Source organism: Caretta caretta, chromosome 5 (genome assembly GCF_965140235.1).
Source record: "Caretta caretta isolate rCarCar2 chromosome 5, rCarCar1.hap1, whole genome shotgun sequence".
NCBI lineage: Eukaryota > Metazoa > Chordata > Testudines > Cheloniidae > Caretta > Caretta caretta.
In genome coordinates this window covers 26,983,944-27,004,444 of record NC_134210.1, presented here as the reverse complement: position 1 = coordinate 27,004,444, position 20,501 = coordinate 26,983,944, and the positions used below count along the sequence as shown (strand labels likewise).

The 20,501-nt window shown below is 38.7% G+C and overlaps 1 protein-coding gene across 1 annotated transcript in view; it reads left to right on the top strand.

Annotated features, from left to right (window-relative positions):
• NUP155 (nucleoporin 155) overlaps window positions 1–16,682 on the top strand; it is a 48,516-nt gene extending 31,834 nt beyond the window's left edge. The window contains exons 24-35 of the mRNA XM_048851705.2: window positions 303–441; window positions 2,645–2,780; window positions 3,571–3,724; window positions 3,999–4,103; window positions 4,281–4,435; window positions 6,176–6,305; window positions 6,984–7,097; window positions 7,684–7,804; window positions 10,639–10,749; window positions 12,315–12,451; window positions 14,740–14,846; window positions 16,228–16,682. Of these exons, the coding sequence (XP_048707662.1) occupies window positions 303–441; window positions 2,645–2,780; window positions 3,571–3,724; window positions 3,999–4,103; window positions 4,281–4,435; window positions 6,176–6,305; window positions 6,984–7,097; window positions 7,684–7,804; window positions 10,639–10,749; window positions 12,315–12,451; window positions 14,740–14,846; window positions 16,228–16,366 (1,548 nt within the window). The 3' untranslated portion in view covers window positions 16,367–16,682. The remainder of the gene's footprint in view (window positions 1–302; window positions 442–2,644; window positions 2,781–3,570; window positions 3,725–3,998; window positions 4,104–4,280; window positions 4,436–6,175; window positions 6,306–6,983; window positions 7,098–7,683; window positions 7,805–10,638; window positions 10,750–12,314; window positions 12,452–14,739; window positions 14,847–16,227) is intronic.
• Window positions 16,683–20,501: the final 3,819 nt, after the last annotated feature.

Sequence of the window (20,501 nt, the reverse complement as noted above, 5' to 3'; positions counted from 1 at the left end):
TCCACCCGGGAGCATTAAAAACAAGCGTTCAAACAGGAACTAATTCATTCATTTCAGTCAGCCAGTAAACCAAAAACCTCCTTTTGTCCCTTATTTTGGTTACAGAATCTTTCTGCCTAGAACTTGACATGTTGTCTCTGGGCAGAGAACTTTTTTTTTTTTAAACGTGAAGTGATAAGGTCTGTAGTACTTCAGGCTTTGAAACATGTGAGTTAACAGAAACTGAGTTATTGCAAAGAAAATCTTCATGACAGTGTAACTTAAATTAATAAGGACTTAAATTTCCAATTGTTTTACTGTAGGCAAATGAATTGCTTCAGCGGTCCCGACAGGTTCAGAGCAAATTGGAAAAAGAGAAGATGCTAAGAGAGTCATTGAAGGAGTACCAAAAGATCAGCAATCAAGTGGACCTTTCTAATGTCTGTGCACAATATAGACAAGGTGAGAGGCAAACAGCACTGGAAACTTGACTTTTGAGTTCAGTCTTTGGTTCAGACCCCATTTTTACCTCTTTTTGGCACTTCAGATCAAAGCATAGTATTCTTGGAGTAGCCGAGAGATAATCCAGAAAAATATACATATAGGTAAGAAAAATGAACACATGGAGACAGAGGAGCTTATGTACGAATTCACATTCTAAATATGTTAACTCTTTGCCTTATTTTATGCTGTTATTGATAGTCATATTTCAGGATGGAAGGAATCTAAGCAGCTCATTTACGTTTGTCCATCAATAGGCCTAATCTGTAATGATTCTTCTTTTCACCATAGAATCATAGGACTGGAAGGGACCTCAAGAGGTCATCTAGTCCAGCGGTTCTCAGCCAGGACTCTGGGGCCCCCTGGGAGGCGCAAGCAGGTTTCAGGGAGTCTTTCAAAATAAACCAGAAAGCAGGGCCAGCATTAGACTCACTAGGGCCCAGGGCAGAAAGCCGAATTCCAAGCCCTGCTACTCGGGGCTGAAGCCAAAGCCCGAGCACTTAGCTTCACAGAGTTCCTTGTGATGTGGGGCCCTGGGCAGTTGTTCTGCTTGCTATCCCCTAATGCCAGCCCTGGCTTTAAATCTGCTGAAAAACAATTTTGGTTGCACAGATGGGCCATGGAATTTTTATAACGTGTTGGGAGGGCCTCAGAAAGAAAAAGATTGAGAATCCCTGATCTAGTCCAGTCCCCTGCACTCAAGTATTATCTAGACCATCCCTGACAGGTATTTGTCTAATCTGCTCTTAAAAATCTCCAGTGATGGAGATTTCACAACCTCCCTGGGCAATTTATTCCAGTGCTTAACCACACTGACAATTAGGAAGCTTTTCCTAATGTCCAACCTAAACTGCCCTTGCTCTAATATAAGTCCATTGCTTCTTGTTCTATTCTCAGAGGTTAAGGAGAACAATTTTTCTCTATCCTCCTTGTACCTCCGTCAACCTTTTATGTACATGACTATTATGTCCCCACTCAGTCTTCTCTTCTCCAGACTAAACAAACCCAGTTTTTTCAATCTTCCCTCATAGGTTATGTTTTCTAGACCTTTAATTGTTTTTGTTGCTCTTCTCTAGACTTTTTCCAATTTGTCCACATCTTTGCTGAAATGTGGCACTCAGAACTGGACACAATACTCCAGTTGAGGCCTAATCACCACAGAGTAGAGCGGAAGAATTACTTCTCGTGCTTTGTTTACAACACTTCTGCTCATACATCCCGGAATGATGTTAGCTTTTTTTTTTTTGGCAACAGTTCTAACTGCTGGCTCATAATTAGCTTGAGATCCACTATGATCCCCAGATTCCTTTCTGCAGTACTCCTTCCTAGGAAGTCATTTCCCATTTTGTTTGCAACTCATTGTTCCTTCCTAAGTAAAGTACTTCGCATGTGTCCTTATTGAATTTCATCCTATTTACTTCAGGCACTATACTTGTTGAACTTGTTTGGGTTTTTTAATACATTCATGGTTGAATTTCTGATTTTAGTGTTTTGTTATCCATTCCACAAACGGATTGTTCTGTGCATAAAGAAGTTTTCCTGATGTCCATTAGTGTCATGTTTTTTATTTCCCTCTGGTTTTTGAGCAAATTTCATCCATAAATAGCTTATTGTTAGCCCTTGCATTTTATACACATCAAAATCTTCTTTTATTTATGGCTTGTCTTGATTAGATTTGAGCAACTCAGGCATATTTTTCCTATTTAAAAAATACTCCTGTGCACTGTTCCACATTTTCTACACTAAATTGCCAAGGCACTTAACCATTTGGTAAAATTCTTCTAACAAAACACTTAGGGTAGAATTTAAATGGCTGTTTATTGTTGCAGATGTTGTCTCATACTATACATGTTGTTGAAAGATCATTCTGTGTTAACCTAGCATTCAGAGAAAATGAATTCTTTTTGTAGATAATCATACAACTGCTGTAATATTCAAAATGATTTGGGCCCCAATCCTTCAAATGTATAACTTTAAGCATGTCAATAGTCCCCAAAATTAAGCATGTGCATAAGTGTTTGTAGGATCAGGGCCACTGGGAGTGAGGGGAATTCTGGCATTCTAAAATGGGAAGTGTGCAATATATTAGTTCAGTATTGTATAGTAGTTCGCAGTATGTTTAATATTGTGATGGACCAAACTCTCAGTTCTTCCTTATCTCAAGTGCGTTTCTATGAGGGTGTGGTGGAACTGTCTCTTACTGCTGCTGAGAAGAAGGATCCTCAAGGTCTTGGACTTCATTTCTACAAAAATGGAGAACCTGATGAGGATATTGTTGGACTCCAGGCTTTCCAGGAGAGGCAAGTTTTCAGGATATACGGGCAATTATTCAAGGCACTTTACTCATAAGAACTTTTCCGCTGATTTGGGTGGGATGATAGATAAGCCTTCTAGAATTAAGAGCAGGGTGAGAACACATTTTTCTCAGTGCATGTTCCTTAGATAGTGATAAGATGTGCCATCTTTATTTTGGCCAAAAGGTTAATTGATCGTAGGTAATAAGATATGGTTTGGGGAAGGTTGTCTGATCTAAACTTTATATAATTGAATTAACCTGTAACTTGTTAAAAAAAAAAAGGGGGGGGGGGAATTGTGGATGATATTCAGGATTATAACTGCCCCCCTTTACAGCACTATTGTTTGGGGGCAGCAATGACTTCAAGAATATCTGTAAAATGTTTGCCAGGTTTAGTCATGTTACTTTTTTAATGGAAGATGCTCCATTATGAAAAATATGACCTGACTGAGGAGTAGTATTCATAGTGTATAGCCCTTAAATTATTTCTTATTGGGAATAAGCACCCTCCAAGGCCTTTGCACCCTGCCCTCCTAACTGAAAGGAAAATAGCATGTTAGCAGTTACTACTGAAGTGCGGGATTTGCACAACAAAGTATTTGTGAGGAAGATCATTCCAGAGGAGAGAGACTGGTAGTAAATTACATTGATTCAACTCACAGGGTCCTATAGAAAACCTTTCCTTTTAGTTTCAGAAATATTTTTTCAGTGTATATAGTAACCTATTTTGTGGGAACAAGGATCTCACAGATATCTGTAACTTAAACTGTTCTTTCTCTTGCACCTACTTGCAGGTTAAATAGTTACAAGTGCATCACTGACACACTTCAGGAACTAGTAAATCAAAGTAAAGCTGCTCCTCAGTCTCCCAGTGTGCCCAAAAAGCCAGGCCCTCCAGTGTTGTCATCTGATCCCAATATGCTGAGCAATGAAGAAGCGGGACAGCATGTAAGAAATTTACAAAAGAGACCTAGTTACAACTATTAAGGAAGTTTGTACAACATATTGTTGCAAAGTAAATTAACAGAGATAAAGTCAGGACTTGAAATGAATTTGTTTCAGTATGTGAGAAGATACGGTGTTCACAGAAATTATTGTATGTTAATATAGATGTTGTCGCATATAAATATGCAATGTTTGTAAGCCCGGTGACAAAGACTTTGAGCTATTTATGAAATGTGAACAGTTCTGGAGTAACATCTTTGAGCTTTTCTTCCTTTAGTTTGAACAAATGCTAAAACTGGCTCAGCGTTCAACTGATGAACTCTTCTCTATTGCTCTGTACAACTGGCTGATACAAGCTGACCTTGCAGATAAACTGCTACAGGTAAGATCATGCAAAACAAACATAGTCACAAAAATATTTTGTAGGGTACTTCTATTAGGCCAAAAGAGTTGATTGTAATACTGGCTAAAAACACACACTAGGAACAGAGAAGTTTTTAAGGATGCTTTTTAAAAAAAAAAAAAAAAGACCTAACTGTGGTTTATATGATTCCTGCAGATTACCTCCCCATTTCTGGAGCCGTATCTGGTGCGTATGGCCAAGATTGATCAAAACAAAGTCCGTTATATGGATTTATTGTGGAGATACTTTGAGAAGAACAGGAATTTCAGTAATGCAGCCAGAGTGTTGGCTAAACTGGCAGACATGCACAGGTATGGACAGTTTGTCATCAGTGTATTATTCCTAGTATTGAGATAATAAAAGAAAAGTTAATTTGTGTAAAGACTAAACAATAAACAAAAACCTAAAATATTATTTTTAACCTGGCTACTATTAGAATGATAAAATGGAAATTGTTGCATATTTTACACAGAAATAAACAGGTTACAGAATTAATGTAGTTGTAGAATATTGACTGGTAACTTAGTTACATTGTGTATTTTATTATATAGTTTTATATAATAATTGTAGAGTAGCAGAGGAAGAAATGTCTTACAGATGGGCACATACAAAGTGGTTATTTAGTTACACTTGGAGTCAGTGTCAGAGCCTGGAGAATTTAGAAGTCCTGATTCCTATGCTCCCTTTAGTATAATTATTTTGGGAACAGTCTTGGGAACACGCTTTTTTGACAGGATTACTGGCCTAGTGGATAGGGGGAAGCAGTAGATATGATATATCTTGACTTCAATAAAGCTTTTGACACAGTTCCACATTAGAGAGACAAGGTGGGTGAGGTAATATCTTTTATTGGACTAACTTCTACTGGTGAGAGTGATGAGACATGTGTTGATCAATAAAAGATATTACCTCATCCACCTTGTCTCTCTAATATCCCGGGACTGACATGGCTACAACACCATTGCATACAACAGTTCCACATGACATTCTCATAAACAAACTAGGGAAATGTGGTCTAGATTAAATTACTAAAAACTGGGTATTATAGTACTGACTAGTTGAAATACATACTCAAGGAGTAATTATTAGTGGTTTGGTGTCAAAATGGTAAGGGATATCTAGTGGTGTCCCACAGGGGTCAGTCCAGTATTTTGACTTGGATAGTGGAGTGGAGAGTATGCTTATAAAATTCACAGGTGACACCAAGTTGGGAGATATTGCAAGCACTCTGGAGGGCAGGATTAGAACTCAAAATGACCTTGACAAATTAGTGAATTGGTTTGAAATCAGAAAGATGAAATTCAGTAAAGACAGGTGCAAAGTACTGTGCTTAGGAAGGTAGAATCAAATGTGCAACTACAAAATTGGGAATAACTAAGTAGGTGCTGAAAAGGATCTAGGGTTTATAGTGGACCTCAAATTGAATGTGTCAACAATGTGATGCAGTTGCAAAAAAGGCTAATATTCTGGAGTGAAATAACAAAAATGTCATACATAAGACACTGAAAGTAATAGTCACACTCTGCTTGGCACTGGTGACTCCTCAGCTGGAGTACTGTGTCCAGTTCTGGTCGACACACTTTAGGAAAGATGTGGATAAATTGGGAGAAACTTGAGGAGAACAACAAGCATGGTAAAAGGTCCTGTGCTTGGTTATTCTGGAGAGAAGATTGAGGGGGGACCTGAAAACAGTCTTTAAATATGTTAATGGCTGTTATAAAGAGGATGGTGATGAACTGTGTCCTTCCTGTAATGGACATGGAGAACAAGAGGTAATGGGCTTTATCTGCAGCAAGGGAGATTTAGATTAGATTTTAGGAAAAACTTTTTAACTCTAAGGGTAGTTAAGCTCTGGAATAAGCTTCCAAGGGAAGTTGTGGAATCCCCATCACTGGAGGTTTTTGAAAACACCTGTCAGGCATGGTCTAGGTTTACTTGGTCCTTCCTCAGCACAGTAGCTGTTCTAGACCTCTCAAGGTCCCTTTCTGCCCTACATTTCTATGATTCTATGTTCTAGGCACGTGGCTTACAATTGAATGTTTCTTTTACAGCACAGAGATTCCACTTCAGCAGCGTCTTGAATATATTGCACGTGCCATTTTGAGTGCCAAGAGTTCCACTGCCATATCATCAATAGCTGCAGATGGTGAATTCCTACATGAACTAGAAGAGAAAATGGAAGTAAGAAAAAATGAAAAACCATTTTTCTTAGTTGCTATTATTAATTATTAGTCATGTTTATGGTACTGCCTAAGGACCAACCAAGAGTGGGGGCCTGATTGTGCTAGGCATTGTACAAACACAGAGCAGCACAGTCCCTTCCCTGAAGAGCTTAAAATCTAATAAAGAAGACAGACAGGTTGGGGGAATGGGATATAGCACACAGCAGAGTGAATTGTGTAATGGCAACAAACATCATGTTAGTTCCATAATTATTTTTTGGGAGGTGGGCTTCATTAGGGAGGAAATGGAAAGAAAAGTTAGGGGCCGAGGGCATTGGACGGAAGGAGAATGGACAGGACAAGAGAGGAGGGACAGGACAGGGGAGAAGCTATGATGAAAAGTTAATGTTTCTATTAATATCAGTGTTAGCATAGGTCTTTTGTATTATTGGCAATTACACTATTTTTTTTTCTACTGATGTAAATGCAAAAACAGACTGTTTAGGCTGAAATGCATTGTCCCAGTAAAAATCAGCGGATCCAGATTCACTCACTTTACTAGGATTATGTCTCTAACATATACTCATGGAATGTCTATATTCAAATGTGTTAGAACCAATTCTAGGTTTTTCCAAGTTTCCATAGCTTTGGATGAAATGAAGGACTCTTGAATTATCTTGATTTTTTTTAAAACTAGGTGGCTAGGATACAGCTACAAATAGAGGAAACATTACAACGGCAATATTTCCATCATTCTTCAGTACAAGATGCAATTTCCCAGTTGGATTCTGAGCTGATGGACATAACCAAGGTGATTAGAAATAAGTTGATGTTTACCTGACTGCTCAAACTACTCATGCAAAAGAAGATGCAATATCCCACTCCTGAATATAAGCTTCTCTAATATCTGAGAATGACAGATTCCAACAAATTGTTTATCAGCTATTAGCCAAAACAGTCACAGTGAATTCAGCTTCCTGTTTTCAAAATTTATATATATTTAGGTTTAGCCTGTCTAATCTTATATTTTCATATTTTACCTTCAATAATTTCATCTTTCTCTTTGTGTTGTCGGCTGTAGGAAACACATATTATTTACAGTGCATAGCTTCTTTGATTTTAGAGGTGTTGAATTGGCAAACACTCTAGTTTTTTTCTTAGCTTGCTTTAAAATTTTAAGATTGTATGGTGATACAGAGCTGACTTGATTCAATACAAATGCTCTTCATGCAATATCTGACAATGGCTATTAAAATGTACCGTTTACTATTTTGGCTTTGTTTCACTTTGTGTATGGTGCATGTTAATGAATAACTGTTCTATTTAATTTCACTCTGATAGTAAATCGTGGTGTTTTGTCTTGACTGAAATACCAAACTCTGTCTTTTTTATTGCAGCTGTATGGTGAATTTGCTGACCCTTTCAAACTCTCGGAGTGTAAGCTTGCAATTATACATTGTGCAGGGCATTCAGACCCTATCTTGGTGCAGACTCTTTGGCAAGAAATAATTGAGAAAGGCAAGTCTTGACAGACTGGGACTGAAGTAGCTTAGAAATATAGAATAACTGATAATGAAAGCACTTAGTGCCAGTGATCTTATGCTGCTGTTAGTATCCTATCCACATGAGATGTTAAGTATATCTTTTAGGAATATTCTGCAGTATAGATTTCATTGAATGTAAAACCTAACTTCAAAGCCTTTGAATTTTGTAGAAATTCAAAGGCTTATTATTTAAACAAAAGAATAGTACAGGATGAGGTCCTCATCCTCTGTACTCCCATGTAGCTTGTTTTGGGATTGGGGCTTGAGTCTGTTTGTATTGCAGCAGTAGAAGTACATTTTCTTCCAGTTGTGGACATGGCAGCTGAATGCTCCTCATTTCAATCATTCTAAAGTTTTAGAAGATGTGTTAACAGTGAGTGGAATGCAGCTGTTAAACACAAAGACATGTTATAACATACGTAGGAAAAAATCACTTATTTTCCATTATAATAATAAATATGTTCATTTGTTAGTAGCATTATCTATTTACACAATTTTTTTTAAAATGGCTTTATTAAATGGTATGTTGAAATTGAACTGTCCTTGGGTTTTTGAGCCTGCCTATTAATTCAGTAATGTTAACGTGATTGTTTCCAGTGCCTAACGAAAGGTAGAAATCAAACATTTGTACAAACAAATCTCAGGATGATTTACATGTACATGTGACTTGAATAACCCACATTATAGATAGGCATTTTTTACAGCACATCCTCCCACCCAATTAATCATCTTACTCCCCTTCATTTCCTTATAGAATCATAGAAATGTTGGAGTGGAAGGGACTGAGGTTATCTAATCCAGTCCCCTGCATGGAGGCAGAAGTCAAGTATTATCTAGACCAGTGGTTCTCAAAGCCCGTCAGCCACTTGTTCAGGGAAAGCCCCTGGTGGACCGGACCAGTTTATTTACCTGCCGCTTCCACAGGTTCGGCCGATAGCGGCTCCCAGTGGCCGCAGTACACCGCTCCAGGCCAATGGGGGCTGCGGGAAGCGGCACGGGCCCAGGAACGTGCTGGCTGCCCTTCCCACAGCCCCCATTGGCCACGCTTTCCGCAGCCCCCATTGGCCTGGAGCAGCGAACTGCGGCCACTGGGAGCTGTGATCAGCCGAATCTGCGGACGCAGCAGGTAAACAAACCAGTCCGGCCCGCCAGGGGCTTTTTCTCAACAAGCGGCGGACCAGCTTTGAGAACCACTGATCTAGACCATTCCTGACAGGTATTTTGTCTAACCTGTTCTTAAAAACCTCCAATGATGAAGATTCCATATGTAGTTTGTTCCCGTGCTTAACTATCCTTCTCAGTTAGGAATTTTTTCCTAATCTCTAGTCTAAATCTCTCTTGCTGCAATCTAAGCCGCTTACTACTTGTCCTATCCTCAGTGAATAAGAAGAACAATTTATCACCCTCCTCTTTATAACAACCTTTTGCCCTATTTGAGGACTGTTATCATGTCCCACTGCAGTCTTCTCTTCTCCAGACTAAGCAAACCCAATTTTTTCAGTCTTTCCAAGTAGTTCAAGTTTTCTAGACCTTTAATCGTTTTTGTTGCTCTCCTATGAACTTTCTCCAGTTTGTCCACATCTTTCCTGAAGTGCGGTGCCCAGAACTGGACACAGTACCCCAGCTGAGGCCTTAACACTGTTGAGTAGAAGAATTACTTCTTGTTTCTTGCTTACAACACTCTTTCTAATACATCCCGGAATTATGATTGCTTTTTTTGCTTTGCAACAGTATTACATTATTGACTCCTATTTAGTTTGTGATCCACTAGGAAACACCACTCTCTTCCTCCCTCCCCCCCCTCCTGTACCAATTATGTGCAACCATGTCTCTCTTCAAGGAAAGTCTGGACATAGCGTTCTCTGGAGACAGAAATGAGTTGCCAAATGGTAAGTGAAGATCCTTCTAGAGGGCAGAGTGTGCTGCCTCTTCCATCCCACTTCTACCCCCTGCTGACCTCAAACCCCTGATCATCTGCTTGGCAGAGCAGAGCTCTGTTTATACTCCTCTTGGTTGCCATTATACAGGGGCATTTCTAAAAGAGATGGCTTCAGAAATCCTGCAGACTTTCATCTGAAGGTTTCAGGATAAGGAAATCTTAATCAAAATGTTAAGTAAAGCTATGCTGAGAAGGATTAAAACCTCAGGTGAATTTAGTGTTTATGAAAGGTTGCCAAATTGACCTCATGGAAACTGAAGTCTTCTGTTTATCCAAAGAAGAGGTAGAGCACTGGTTCTAGCAGGGCAGGCTTCCCCACCTGGCTCTGCCAGTTTGCCTTAACCTCTATAGTGAACAAGTAGTTCACTTTCCTTGCCCACTCAGTCCTTGCTTTTGTACTGGAGACTGCCAGGAAAGTTGTGTCACCGTTGATGGTGATTTTGCGATGTGTGCACCTTTCCACTGAGTATTGGCTTGAAACTACAGTTCATTTCACTTAGGTCTCCCAAAAGCTATTGGATAAGACTTCTTAAGATATTAAAGCCATTTGGTCATGTATATTAGTGAATTTATGTGAAATTCCAGGGAATACTAAACCTATTCAGATAACATATATGCATTCGTATGAAATCTGAAAGTGTATTTGCATTTCTACATGCATACATATTGACTTCCCACCAACAATAAATGGAGTTGTGTGTATGCCCTAAGAATATAAAAGTCAGGGTTAGAAAAGACTTGCTTGAAGTGTTAGTGGTAAATGCAAGTACAACACTGTAGTAAGAGGTAATAGCTGGTTTTTTTAATTTACTTACCCTCCATAACTTTAGTTTTAAAGGTAGATTATATGCCTGATTGTTCTCTTTCAGAGTTGAATGACAGTGTAACACTGAGCCCAGCTGACAGAATGCAAGCTCTTAGTCTAAAGATGGTATTGCTTGGAAAGATATACGCTGGCACACCTCGTTATTTTCCTTTAGGTAAGCAATTTAACAGAGTATTTGGAAGAAAAATAGGCATTATGGCAATGGGTTCAAATGCCTCGAGTACTCCCTAAGCATTGAAACATACATGTTTTATTCAGTATTTAAACTTTGTATGATGCTAATTAAAAAGCAACTAAATTTACCAGTATATATAGATGCTGTTTTTGCATATGTTAAATAAATGTTAGCTTTACATGCTGTACTCTTTATACAAGACAGAATCAAAAGAGCATGGTGAAACAAGTTTTTTTCAGATTATTGGAAAATTACCTGTCTTTTTCTTCTGAAAAGAGACAATTGTAAGATTATGTTTCTAAAGAAAACTTTATTTCCTCCGCTGTCTGTAATATTTAATCACTGTTTTTATGTTAAATTTTCCCTTGTGGCTGGAATAGTAAAATGAAATCAATTTTCATTGAGGTTTACTGTTGCGAAGACAATAGTGATTGAGGTTGTTGAGTAAATTAGGGAATTCCCGATGATGGGTTTTAGGGCAGATGGCTGGTCATTTCTTTGTTGTCCAAGAGCAAGAATTTGGACAATGGGGTTATGGTGCTTGCTTATTATCACAGTCACTTTGGAGGATGATTGGGGAGAGTGGCTAGAAAAAGAGAAGAGACAAGATTGTAATGGAAAAACAGATATTCATAATACAGATATGATATGGCAATTCTTATATTCCTAGAACTTACCTATGATTAGTACTTTTCACCCAAAACTAGCTAATCTAAGTTCTGAAATGGTCTTATTTTGTTCTATTCAAACAGCTGAATTTACTTTTGGACAGTTACATAAACTAGACATTGAAGGGTAGAGCGGTCTTTCTATTCACATACTAAATATATGCATTGTGTGTGTGTGTGTGTGTTTTGTACAGTTGTTAGATTCTTTATGTAACTACTTGCCATATCTATATATTTTATATATCTACAGAGGCAATTCCATAAAGTATAATATATGGGAACTCTGTGTCCTGTATTAGATTGGGGTCTGTGTTTCTTCTTTGAGATACTCAAATCCCATGGTGAAGAGGTTGTTTGTATAAAAACCTGCATGGATATGTGTCACTCTAAGCTTTTGCAAATACGAGAGTTTTATGTTACCGAGAGTTAAACATGGTATGGATGTGCTGGTATTTTGGATAAAACAGACTAGTCTGGCAATCTAATAGCAGTGTGTTGTGCTGTCACAGGGGAAAATCAGAGTTGGGCTCTTGAATTTCCCTGGACAACAGCATAGCCTGAAAGTATCACAAGGACAATGTGCTAAGCCTTTAGTAACATCGTGTTGTTGCTCCTGAGTAATACCTCTTGTGATGCTCATAACAGCATCTGACTGTGGAATGCAGCCCATCTTGCATATCCTCTCGGCCTCAGTTTTCCCATTTGTAAATTCTGGGATAACTCTTACCCACTTTGTAAAAAGCTTTGATCTCCACACTTGAAAGGTTCTGTGTAAGGAAGACATAACTTTGTGTAAATACCTAACATTAATTAGTTTTGTTAAACTAATATTAAAGTAAGATGGAACCTAAACAGGCAGTTCTTTTTTTTTTTCAGATTTCTTAGTGCAGTTTTTAGAGCAACAAGTTTGTTCTTTGAACTGGGATGTGGGATTCGTAACCTATACTATGCGGGAAATTGGAGTGCCACTATCTAGGCTACTTGAAGTGTATGACCAGTTGTTCAAAGCACGGGTAAGGATAAAATTTGAGCTCAAATATTATCTTCAACATTAAATTCTAAAATTTTATATTAAAGTTAAAATGAGATGTATCAGACATTTTAATAGTCCTTGGGATTTCGGAATATCTTACTAGTTTAAAAAATAAAAAACTTCACTGTTTCTGATCCTAGTAGGTGAGGAAAACTAAACTCTGATATTTCTGTTACTTCAGCTACAGATCTCCTGCCTATCATAAATAGGATTAAAATTATTAGAATTGCTGCACTTCAGCATGGACAACAGGTCTTGGATTCCTGAATATGATTTTCTTCTTTCTTAGAGGTAGTTCATAATGCCAAGGTCAACAGAAACAGACAAACTATTTCATCTTTCTTAGCTTATTAAATTTCCCTGGGTTGTGACTGGCACAAATAATAATCACTTCCTGCGTTTTTAGTTCATAGTGTGTGTTTTTTCTGATTAAAGAACAAAGATAATCTATGTGGTTCATTTTGCCCTGTCACTGGCTCCAGGTATAATCTATTGAGGTGTCCCTGCTGCTCCTGACAGATGCTCCTCAGATTGTCCCCGGTCAGAGTAGTTCTTGGTGTGACCAGTTGTCACCCCTGGGGTGCAGTCTGGGAGCTGTGGGAACCACAGCGCCCCTCTAAGACACACAGCTGGGTTGGGGACACAGCCAGCCTCACCCAAGCCCTGTAATCACCCAACTACCCGACAGCAGGTAGTAACGCTCACCCAAACTGGGCTACCTGAGTGTAAACAGCAGACACCAGCCAGTTTCCCAGCTCCCCAGGCATGCCCCTCCCTCAATGTGGAGAGGAATATGCACACGTGTGGTAAGTAAGCTGAGATATTTCACCAGACACTTCACTTAAAGGCACACTGCTTTAGGTTAGAACATAAAACAAGCTTATTAACTACAAAAAGATAAATACTAAGCAATTATAAATGATAGCAAACAAATCAAAGCAGATTACCTAGCAAATAAACAAAACTGTAAACTAAACCTAAAATACTAGAAAGATTGGATATGATTTAGGAATTTCTTACCCTGACTGATGATACAAACAGGCTTGCAGATTCTCAAGGCACAGCTTGGGCTCCCCACCCCTGGTCCAAGTCCTTTTCCTTAGAAGCTTCTCTTAGGTGTTGAGTAGTGGGGAGTGAAGAACCACAGATGATGTCACTCCCTGCTTTAACATATGGCGGAAACCTTTTATTCCAAAAACAATTCCTAGCTCAGTTTGTGGGAAAATACAGGTACCCAAAATGGAGATCAGTGTCATGTGGTCTGGTCACATGCCCCTTGCATGCCCTACTGCTTCATAGCAGCCATTACTTACAGGAAGGCTCACCAGGTGGGGGATAACCTTCTCCTAAGGCCTGTTGTTTTTCCTAATGGCTCATTACCCTGAATGGGCCCTTCACAACCAGCTGTCTAGGCTGGAAGCATTTTGCCCAGTGGGTGTCACCCAGGTGTAACTACATTTGAAATATAGATACATAGTCAATATTCACAACTTTAGATACAAAAATGATACATGCTTATAAATAAGATAATATTCAGCAAATCATAACTTTTCCAATGACACCTCACATTACTCATATTGTACAAAATGCATCGCCATGATGCCGTAATCATAGCATCATAATATTACTGTGATGAATATGGGGTATAGTGTCACACTTGGGTCCTCACCTCTAATTGAGTCTAGCAGTCTGCTTCGGTCTCTTGACTGTGTTTGTGGAGGCAGTCTGCTGCAGAGCTGTCACCCCTTCTCTATCCCAGGCCTTTCTGCCTCTCCTTCCTTCTCTGTAATTTCTCCTTTATAGTAGCAGGCCTTGTTTCCTCTATTGGCTGAAGCTGTGGGTGCCTGTCTCCATAATTGGGAGCTGTGGCAGCTACATGAGGGTGTGGTCAAGCTCCTTCCATGTAAACAGGAGAGGCTCTCCTAACCTTTCTGTCTATGCTCAATATGGTGTTTGTAGACCCCATTACATATCCATACCCTACCAAACTATTCAGTAGTTCAGAGTGTGTTTAGAATTATACAAAGTCTAATATTTACAATACTGTTTGATGAATTTCATGTGTTTTACAGTTTCCCTAGTGGAAACCCATGCAAGTAAACGAACATCCAGTTCCCACTTTTTTTTCATTCTTTTGCTGTAATAAATCAAACATTTAAAATATTGCAGTAATGCAATTTTTATGTACTGACATCCTCTACATTTCCGTATCGATGAATCAGAATTAACTTAGTACTGCCTCCCTAAATTGATGTAATCTTCTTTTAGGATCCGTACTGGAATAGAATGAAAAAGCCTTTACACCTTTTGGAATGTATTCATGTATTATTATCGGGATATGTACAAGACCCCAACAAAGTGCTTAACTTTGAGAGGTAACTATGAACTATAAACAAGTGTTCTACAAAACTTAAAAATATACTCTCAAGTTATTTGTTTTGGAAGCTCCAGAGCCCTTTGGGTCACTGATTTTAAAATGCAACTCAAGGTAGAGTCACCAAAAGTCATTGTTACTCTTACAGTTGTTCAGAGGTCTGTATTGGGTAGGAATTCCAGTTTTAGGTGATGGGGGCTTTAATTATTATGGTGCTTGTTTTTAAACAAATTGTGTCTCACTTTTAAGTAAATGTTTTTAGTTCTTTAAAAATGAGGACTCCCTCGAATTACATCAAAAATTGGCTGCCTCTTGAAGCTTCATGTTCAAGGATCAGATTCACAGTGATTGTGGTAAATCTTTAGTGGCAACTGGCCCTCTCTGTAAACAACTTTCAACCATATATGGTACACTTAGGGTATTTTTTGTGTATATTTTATGAACCTATTTTCAATTTTATACTTGTCAACTATTGATGGAGCTTAACTAAAATCCATAGGTTTGTGAAGAATTTACTTAGGTGTGAGGTGAAATCTTGGCCCCATTGCTCTAATGAGAAGTTTTGCTATTGACTTAACTGGGGTTAGGATTTTACCCGTGGAGTATGAATTCTTCTACCCTTGGAAATAGTTCCTCTGCAACAGGGTTCAGGCATATCGGCAGGATAGTGGAGGGAAGCTTGCAGTAAATCTGTCCATGCAATGCACATTCTGGGAAATGAGGACTGTTTTCCAGGACTAACAATCCAGCATCCTTTTACAAGCATAAGATTTCACTTAAATAAATAAAATTAGAAAAGCATATCTTTAATTTTAGGCTTCCCCTTCCTGCTATTGAATCATGTTTATATCTGATTATTTTCAGTTTTTTCATTCCATTTTGTATATGTAAATTTACTTTTATTTACAAATTTTACATTGATGTTCACAAATTTCACTGAATAAAACTAGTTGTTTTGCAAAATAACATTGTTTCCTAACAAGTCAGCATAGTTCTTCTGAGGCATCCCTGAGTGAGGGGGTACTTCTAAATTTATTATTATTTATGAGATAAAAACACTGGAAATTATTCAAACAAATATTTCACTCCTGAACTGACAAGAGCTACAAATTTGGTTTTTGAATTGCTGCAACTGTTAAAACTCAGGTAAATAGAAATGATTTAACAAGTTCCCCAGTATACTTCAGTCACAAACATGAGATTTAAAATATTTGCTTTTCATTAACTATATGTTAGAAAAATTAAAGTTAGCTGATTTGGGCTTTTGTTATTTACAGATTATTCCATTACTATCTGAAGGAATCCCACTTCCTTTTCTTACATGAATTTTAATAAACAAAAGCCAAAATGAGTTTTCTTGACAATGTTTTTCTTCTTTACAGACGACGATTCACTAATGTATGTTTGGATGCTGTCAGTTGCTACCTTGTTGAACTTCAGTCTATGAGCCCTACACTAACAGTGCAGACCACTATTGGGAATTTTAAATCCCTACAGGCTAAATTAGAACGGCTTCATTGACTAAGATGATAAAGAACTGTTAGTCCAGAGAAAATGAACTGTTAAATGGAAGCTCAGATGTCTGCACTGGAATCTGGAAGAACAAATGCTCAGAAGGAAGTAGGGGAAAATTAAAGTTCCTGCTGCAATTGATTATTTGTGTGTTCTATGCTCTTACTAATCTACAGTTATCTATCAATAGAATGTATATTTGCCAAATTATAAATTTCTTTTGCTACCACCACATTTTTCTAACAATGGAAAACTTTTTTTATACTGCTGAAATAAAATACTTTGTATAATTGCTCCCTTGAGGATTAAATATATTTGGAAAACATTTTCTTTTTCTTTTTTTTTACACTAAACATAATTTACGTAATGCAGTGGAGGAAGTACTGGGATGCAATCTCAAAAGTGATCATACAGTATTGACAAATATGAAAAACATGGAGACGGTACTGGCAGGCAGCAAGAAGAGAATTACAAACTGGAGAAAAGTTGTCTAGCTGGCCTCAGACCTGGTTAGATCTAGGGTTAGCAACACAATCTTAAAAGTATCTCTGTACATGATCCTGTATAATGGCTAACCTTTTGATAAAGACAATACGTTCCATGCCTGCTATTTGCACAAAAATTGCCACCATAATAGAATTATTAGGACTATATTTCAGAAACTAATGACATAATTTGCTTGATCTGGATTTGAAAAAAAAATACACTAGTAGAAGCCTAGCAAACATTCTCTCCCATCTTTTTCCTTAATAGAAGTTATGCTTTGTTCAACTCTTAATTTTTACCTGGAAAACCCACAATGTGTAAAAGGGCTACATTCCAGAAAAACGTAACTGCTAGACATTTCCACCACATATACTTCTGAGTGCCAGTCTGCCTACATTTCTAAATGGGACAAAATCAGAGAATCCTGTATAATTACCTCCTAGGATCAATCTATGTAAGATAGCGCTTAGCTTGCTACAGTCATCAAGACGTATGGCCACCTGTAAATGTTTCATTTTTGTTCTATAAACAGTTACCAGAGAGACAAGGTGGGTGAGGTAATATCTTTTATTGGACCAACTTATGTTGGTGAGAGAGACATGCTTTTGAACTGCACAGTGCTCTTCTTCAGTTCAATATAGCTTGAAAGCTTTTCTCTTTCACCAACAGAAGTTGGTCCAATAAAAGATCTTACCTCACCCATCTTGTCACTCTAATATCCTGAGACCAATACAGCTAAAGCAGTAGTGCAAACTACAAACAGGTGTGCATACATATTAAACATATCATAGAATATCAGGGTTGGAAGGGACCTCAGCAGGTCATCTAGTCCAACCCCCTGCTCAAAGCAGGACCAATCCCCAATTAAATCATCCCAGCCAGGGCTTTGTCAAGCCTGACCTTAAAAACTTCTAAGGAAGGAGATTCCACCACCTCCCTAGGTAACGCATTCCAGTGGTTCACCACCCTCCTAGTGAAAAAGGTTTTCCTAATATCCAACCTAAATCTCCCCCACTGCAACTTGAGACCATTACTCCTTGTCCTGTCATCCGCTACCACTGAGAATAGTCTAGATCCATCCTCTTTGGAACCACCTGTCAGGTAGTTGAAAGCAGCTATCAAATCCCCCCTCATCCTTCTCTTCCGTAGACTAAACAATCCCAGTTCCCTCAGCCTCTCCTCATAAGTCATGTGTTCCAGTCCCCTAATCATTTTTGTTGCCCTCTGCTGGACTCTGTCCAATATTTCCACATCCGTCTTGTAGTGTGGGGCCCAAAACTGGACACAGTACTCCAGATGAGGCCTCACCAATGTCAAACAGAGGGGAACGATCACGTCCCTCAATCTCTGGCAATGCCCCTACTTACACATCCCAAAATGCCATTGGCCTTCTTGGCAACAAGGGCACACTCTTGACTCATATCCAGCTTCTCGTCCACTGTAACCCCTAGGTCCTTTTCTGCGGAACTGCTGCCTAGCCATTCGGTCCCTAGTCTGTAGTGGTGCATTGGATTCTTCCGTCCTAAGTGCAGGACTCTGCACTTGTCCTTGTTGAACCTCATCAGATTTCTTTTGGCCGAATCCTCCAATTTGTCTAGGTCCCTCTGTATCCTATCCCTACCCTCCAGCGTATCTACCACTCCTCCCAGTTTAGTGTCGTCTGCAAACTTGCTGAGGGTGCAATCCACAACATCCTCCAGATCATTTATGAAGATATTGAACAAAACTGGCCCCAGGACCGACCCTTGGGGCACTCCGCTTGATACCGGCTGCCAACTAGACATGGAGCCATTGATCACTACCTGTTGAGCTTGACAATCTGGCCAGCTTTCTATCCACCTTATAGTGCATTCATCCAGCCCATACTTCTTTAACTTGCTGGCAAGAATACTGTGGGAGACAGTGTCAAAAGCTTTGCTAAAGTCAAGGAACAACACGTCCACTGCTTTCCCTTCATCCACAGAGCCAGTTATCTCGTCATAGAAGGCAATTAGATTAGTCAGGCTTGACTTGCCCTTGGTGAATCCATGCTGACTGTTCCTGATCACTTTCCTCTCATCTAAGTGCTTCAGACTTGATTCCTTGAGGACCTGTTCCATGATTTTTCCGGGGACTGAAAATATCCAATAACAGATCTTACATAAACCATACACTGGAAATCACCTCTGTCCCCACACTATGTTGTCAGACCCATCTCCATTTTTAGTCATCCTTGGGGAATTTCTCTTTTTGACGACTTACTAACCAAAAAGACTTTTCCTTGGTATTGTACTTTTCCAGGGCTGGATTATCCAGGAGAAGTATTGCAGTTGGCACAAATCTCAACCTTCTGTCTACTCTAAAGTAGAAGAGAAGAATTATTTGTTCAGTCACCCATACAAAGGAAAACACTTCCTAGATACCAATGTATAGCCTTTAGATCTTAAATATACTTAATTACTGGGTGATATTTAGCATGCTCCAAAACTTAATTTATTCAGAGAAGACCTCTGGACCTTTTCCCCCTCAAATCACCAAGTATACTCAGGATTCTAATTTCTCTGTCCCACCAAAACATGCTTCTCTTCATTCGGTAAGTAAACTGGGGTAGGTCTAGGCTGCAACTTTAGCTGTAGGCCAAAATAAAACTGACGTTTTAATTCTGGTTTTCCTCCTAGATCGTATAAATGTGGAAATACCTCACAAACTCATAAATATGTTGGGTTACTATGTGAACTGGGGAAGTATCGGAAAAAGATACATCAGCCCAACAACGGCACTGTTTCATTTAAGGCTAATCTTAGTTCCTCTCTGCAAAAGAGACAGAAATGTTAATTTTCTGCAGATCTCTATGCTCAGGCATTTTGTATATTTGTCCAGTGTATATTTGTGCAGTTTATATTTTTTTAATTTTGCAAGAAAATGTAATGATGGTTAGCCTTCATGTTAATCCAGCCTCACTTCCTAACTGGCCATACACTCACACCAAGTTATGTCCCCTGCTCCCCTTTTATTTTTTTGTTTCCACATACTTAACCCATATTTGTAAACTTAATATTTGTTCAACAATATCTTGTATTGCCACGTTATGTGATCTTGATAGGGAATTTTCACAGCATGAGGCATCAGGCTGGAGGAATTAGCACTGGAATGGGAGACAAGAATGGAGTTCCAGACACAGATCTGCCACTGACTTGCTGTGTGACGTTAGGGAAGTCACTTCATCTATCTCAGTTTTCCTATCTGTACAATGGGGATAACTTGCCAACCACCTGCAAGTGTTGTGAGGTTTAGTTTGTAGAGCACTTTGAAAATGTAAAGCGCTAAGTATTATTAATATATACTTGCAGATGGTTACGGTTAAAACTGCAGTATAAACCTTAAATCTTGTTTTCCTGGCGTTCATAACTGTAATATCCCAGCCTTAAATTTAGGAAATTTAAAGCAAGAAAAATCTATTTAAAGTCTGAGGAACGTGGGAATTAGAGATCAAAGGGAGGGGAAAGCTGATTTTTACATGAGAGACTCAATTTCTTTGACTGACATTTTTCTCAAAAAAGGTCATCTTGCCATTGGGGCATTGTCTCTGCTTTTCCAAGATTTGTGCAACTTGTACCTTTAAGCAAAAATGTTCTTGACCATACATTCAGCCTTTCCATCATCGTTGTTGCTGCTTTTT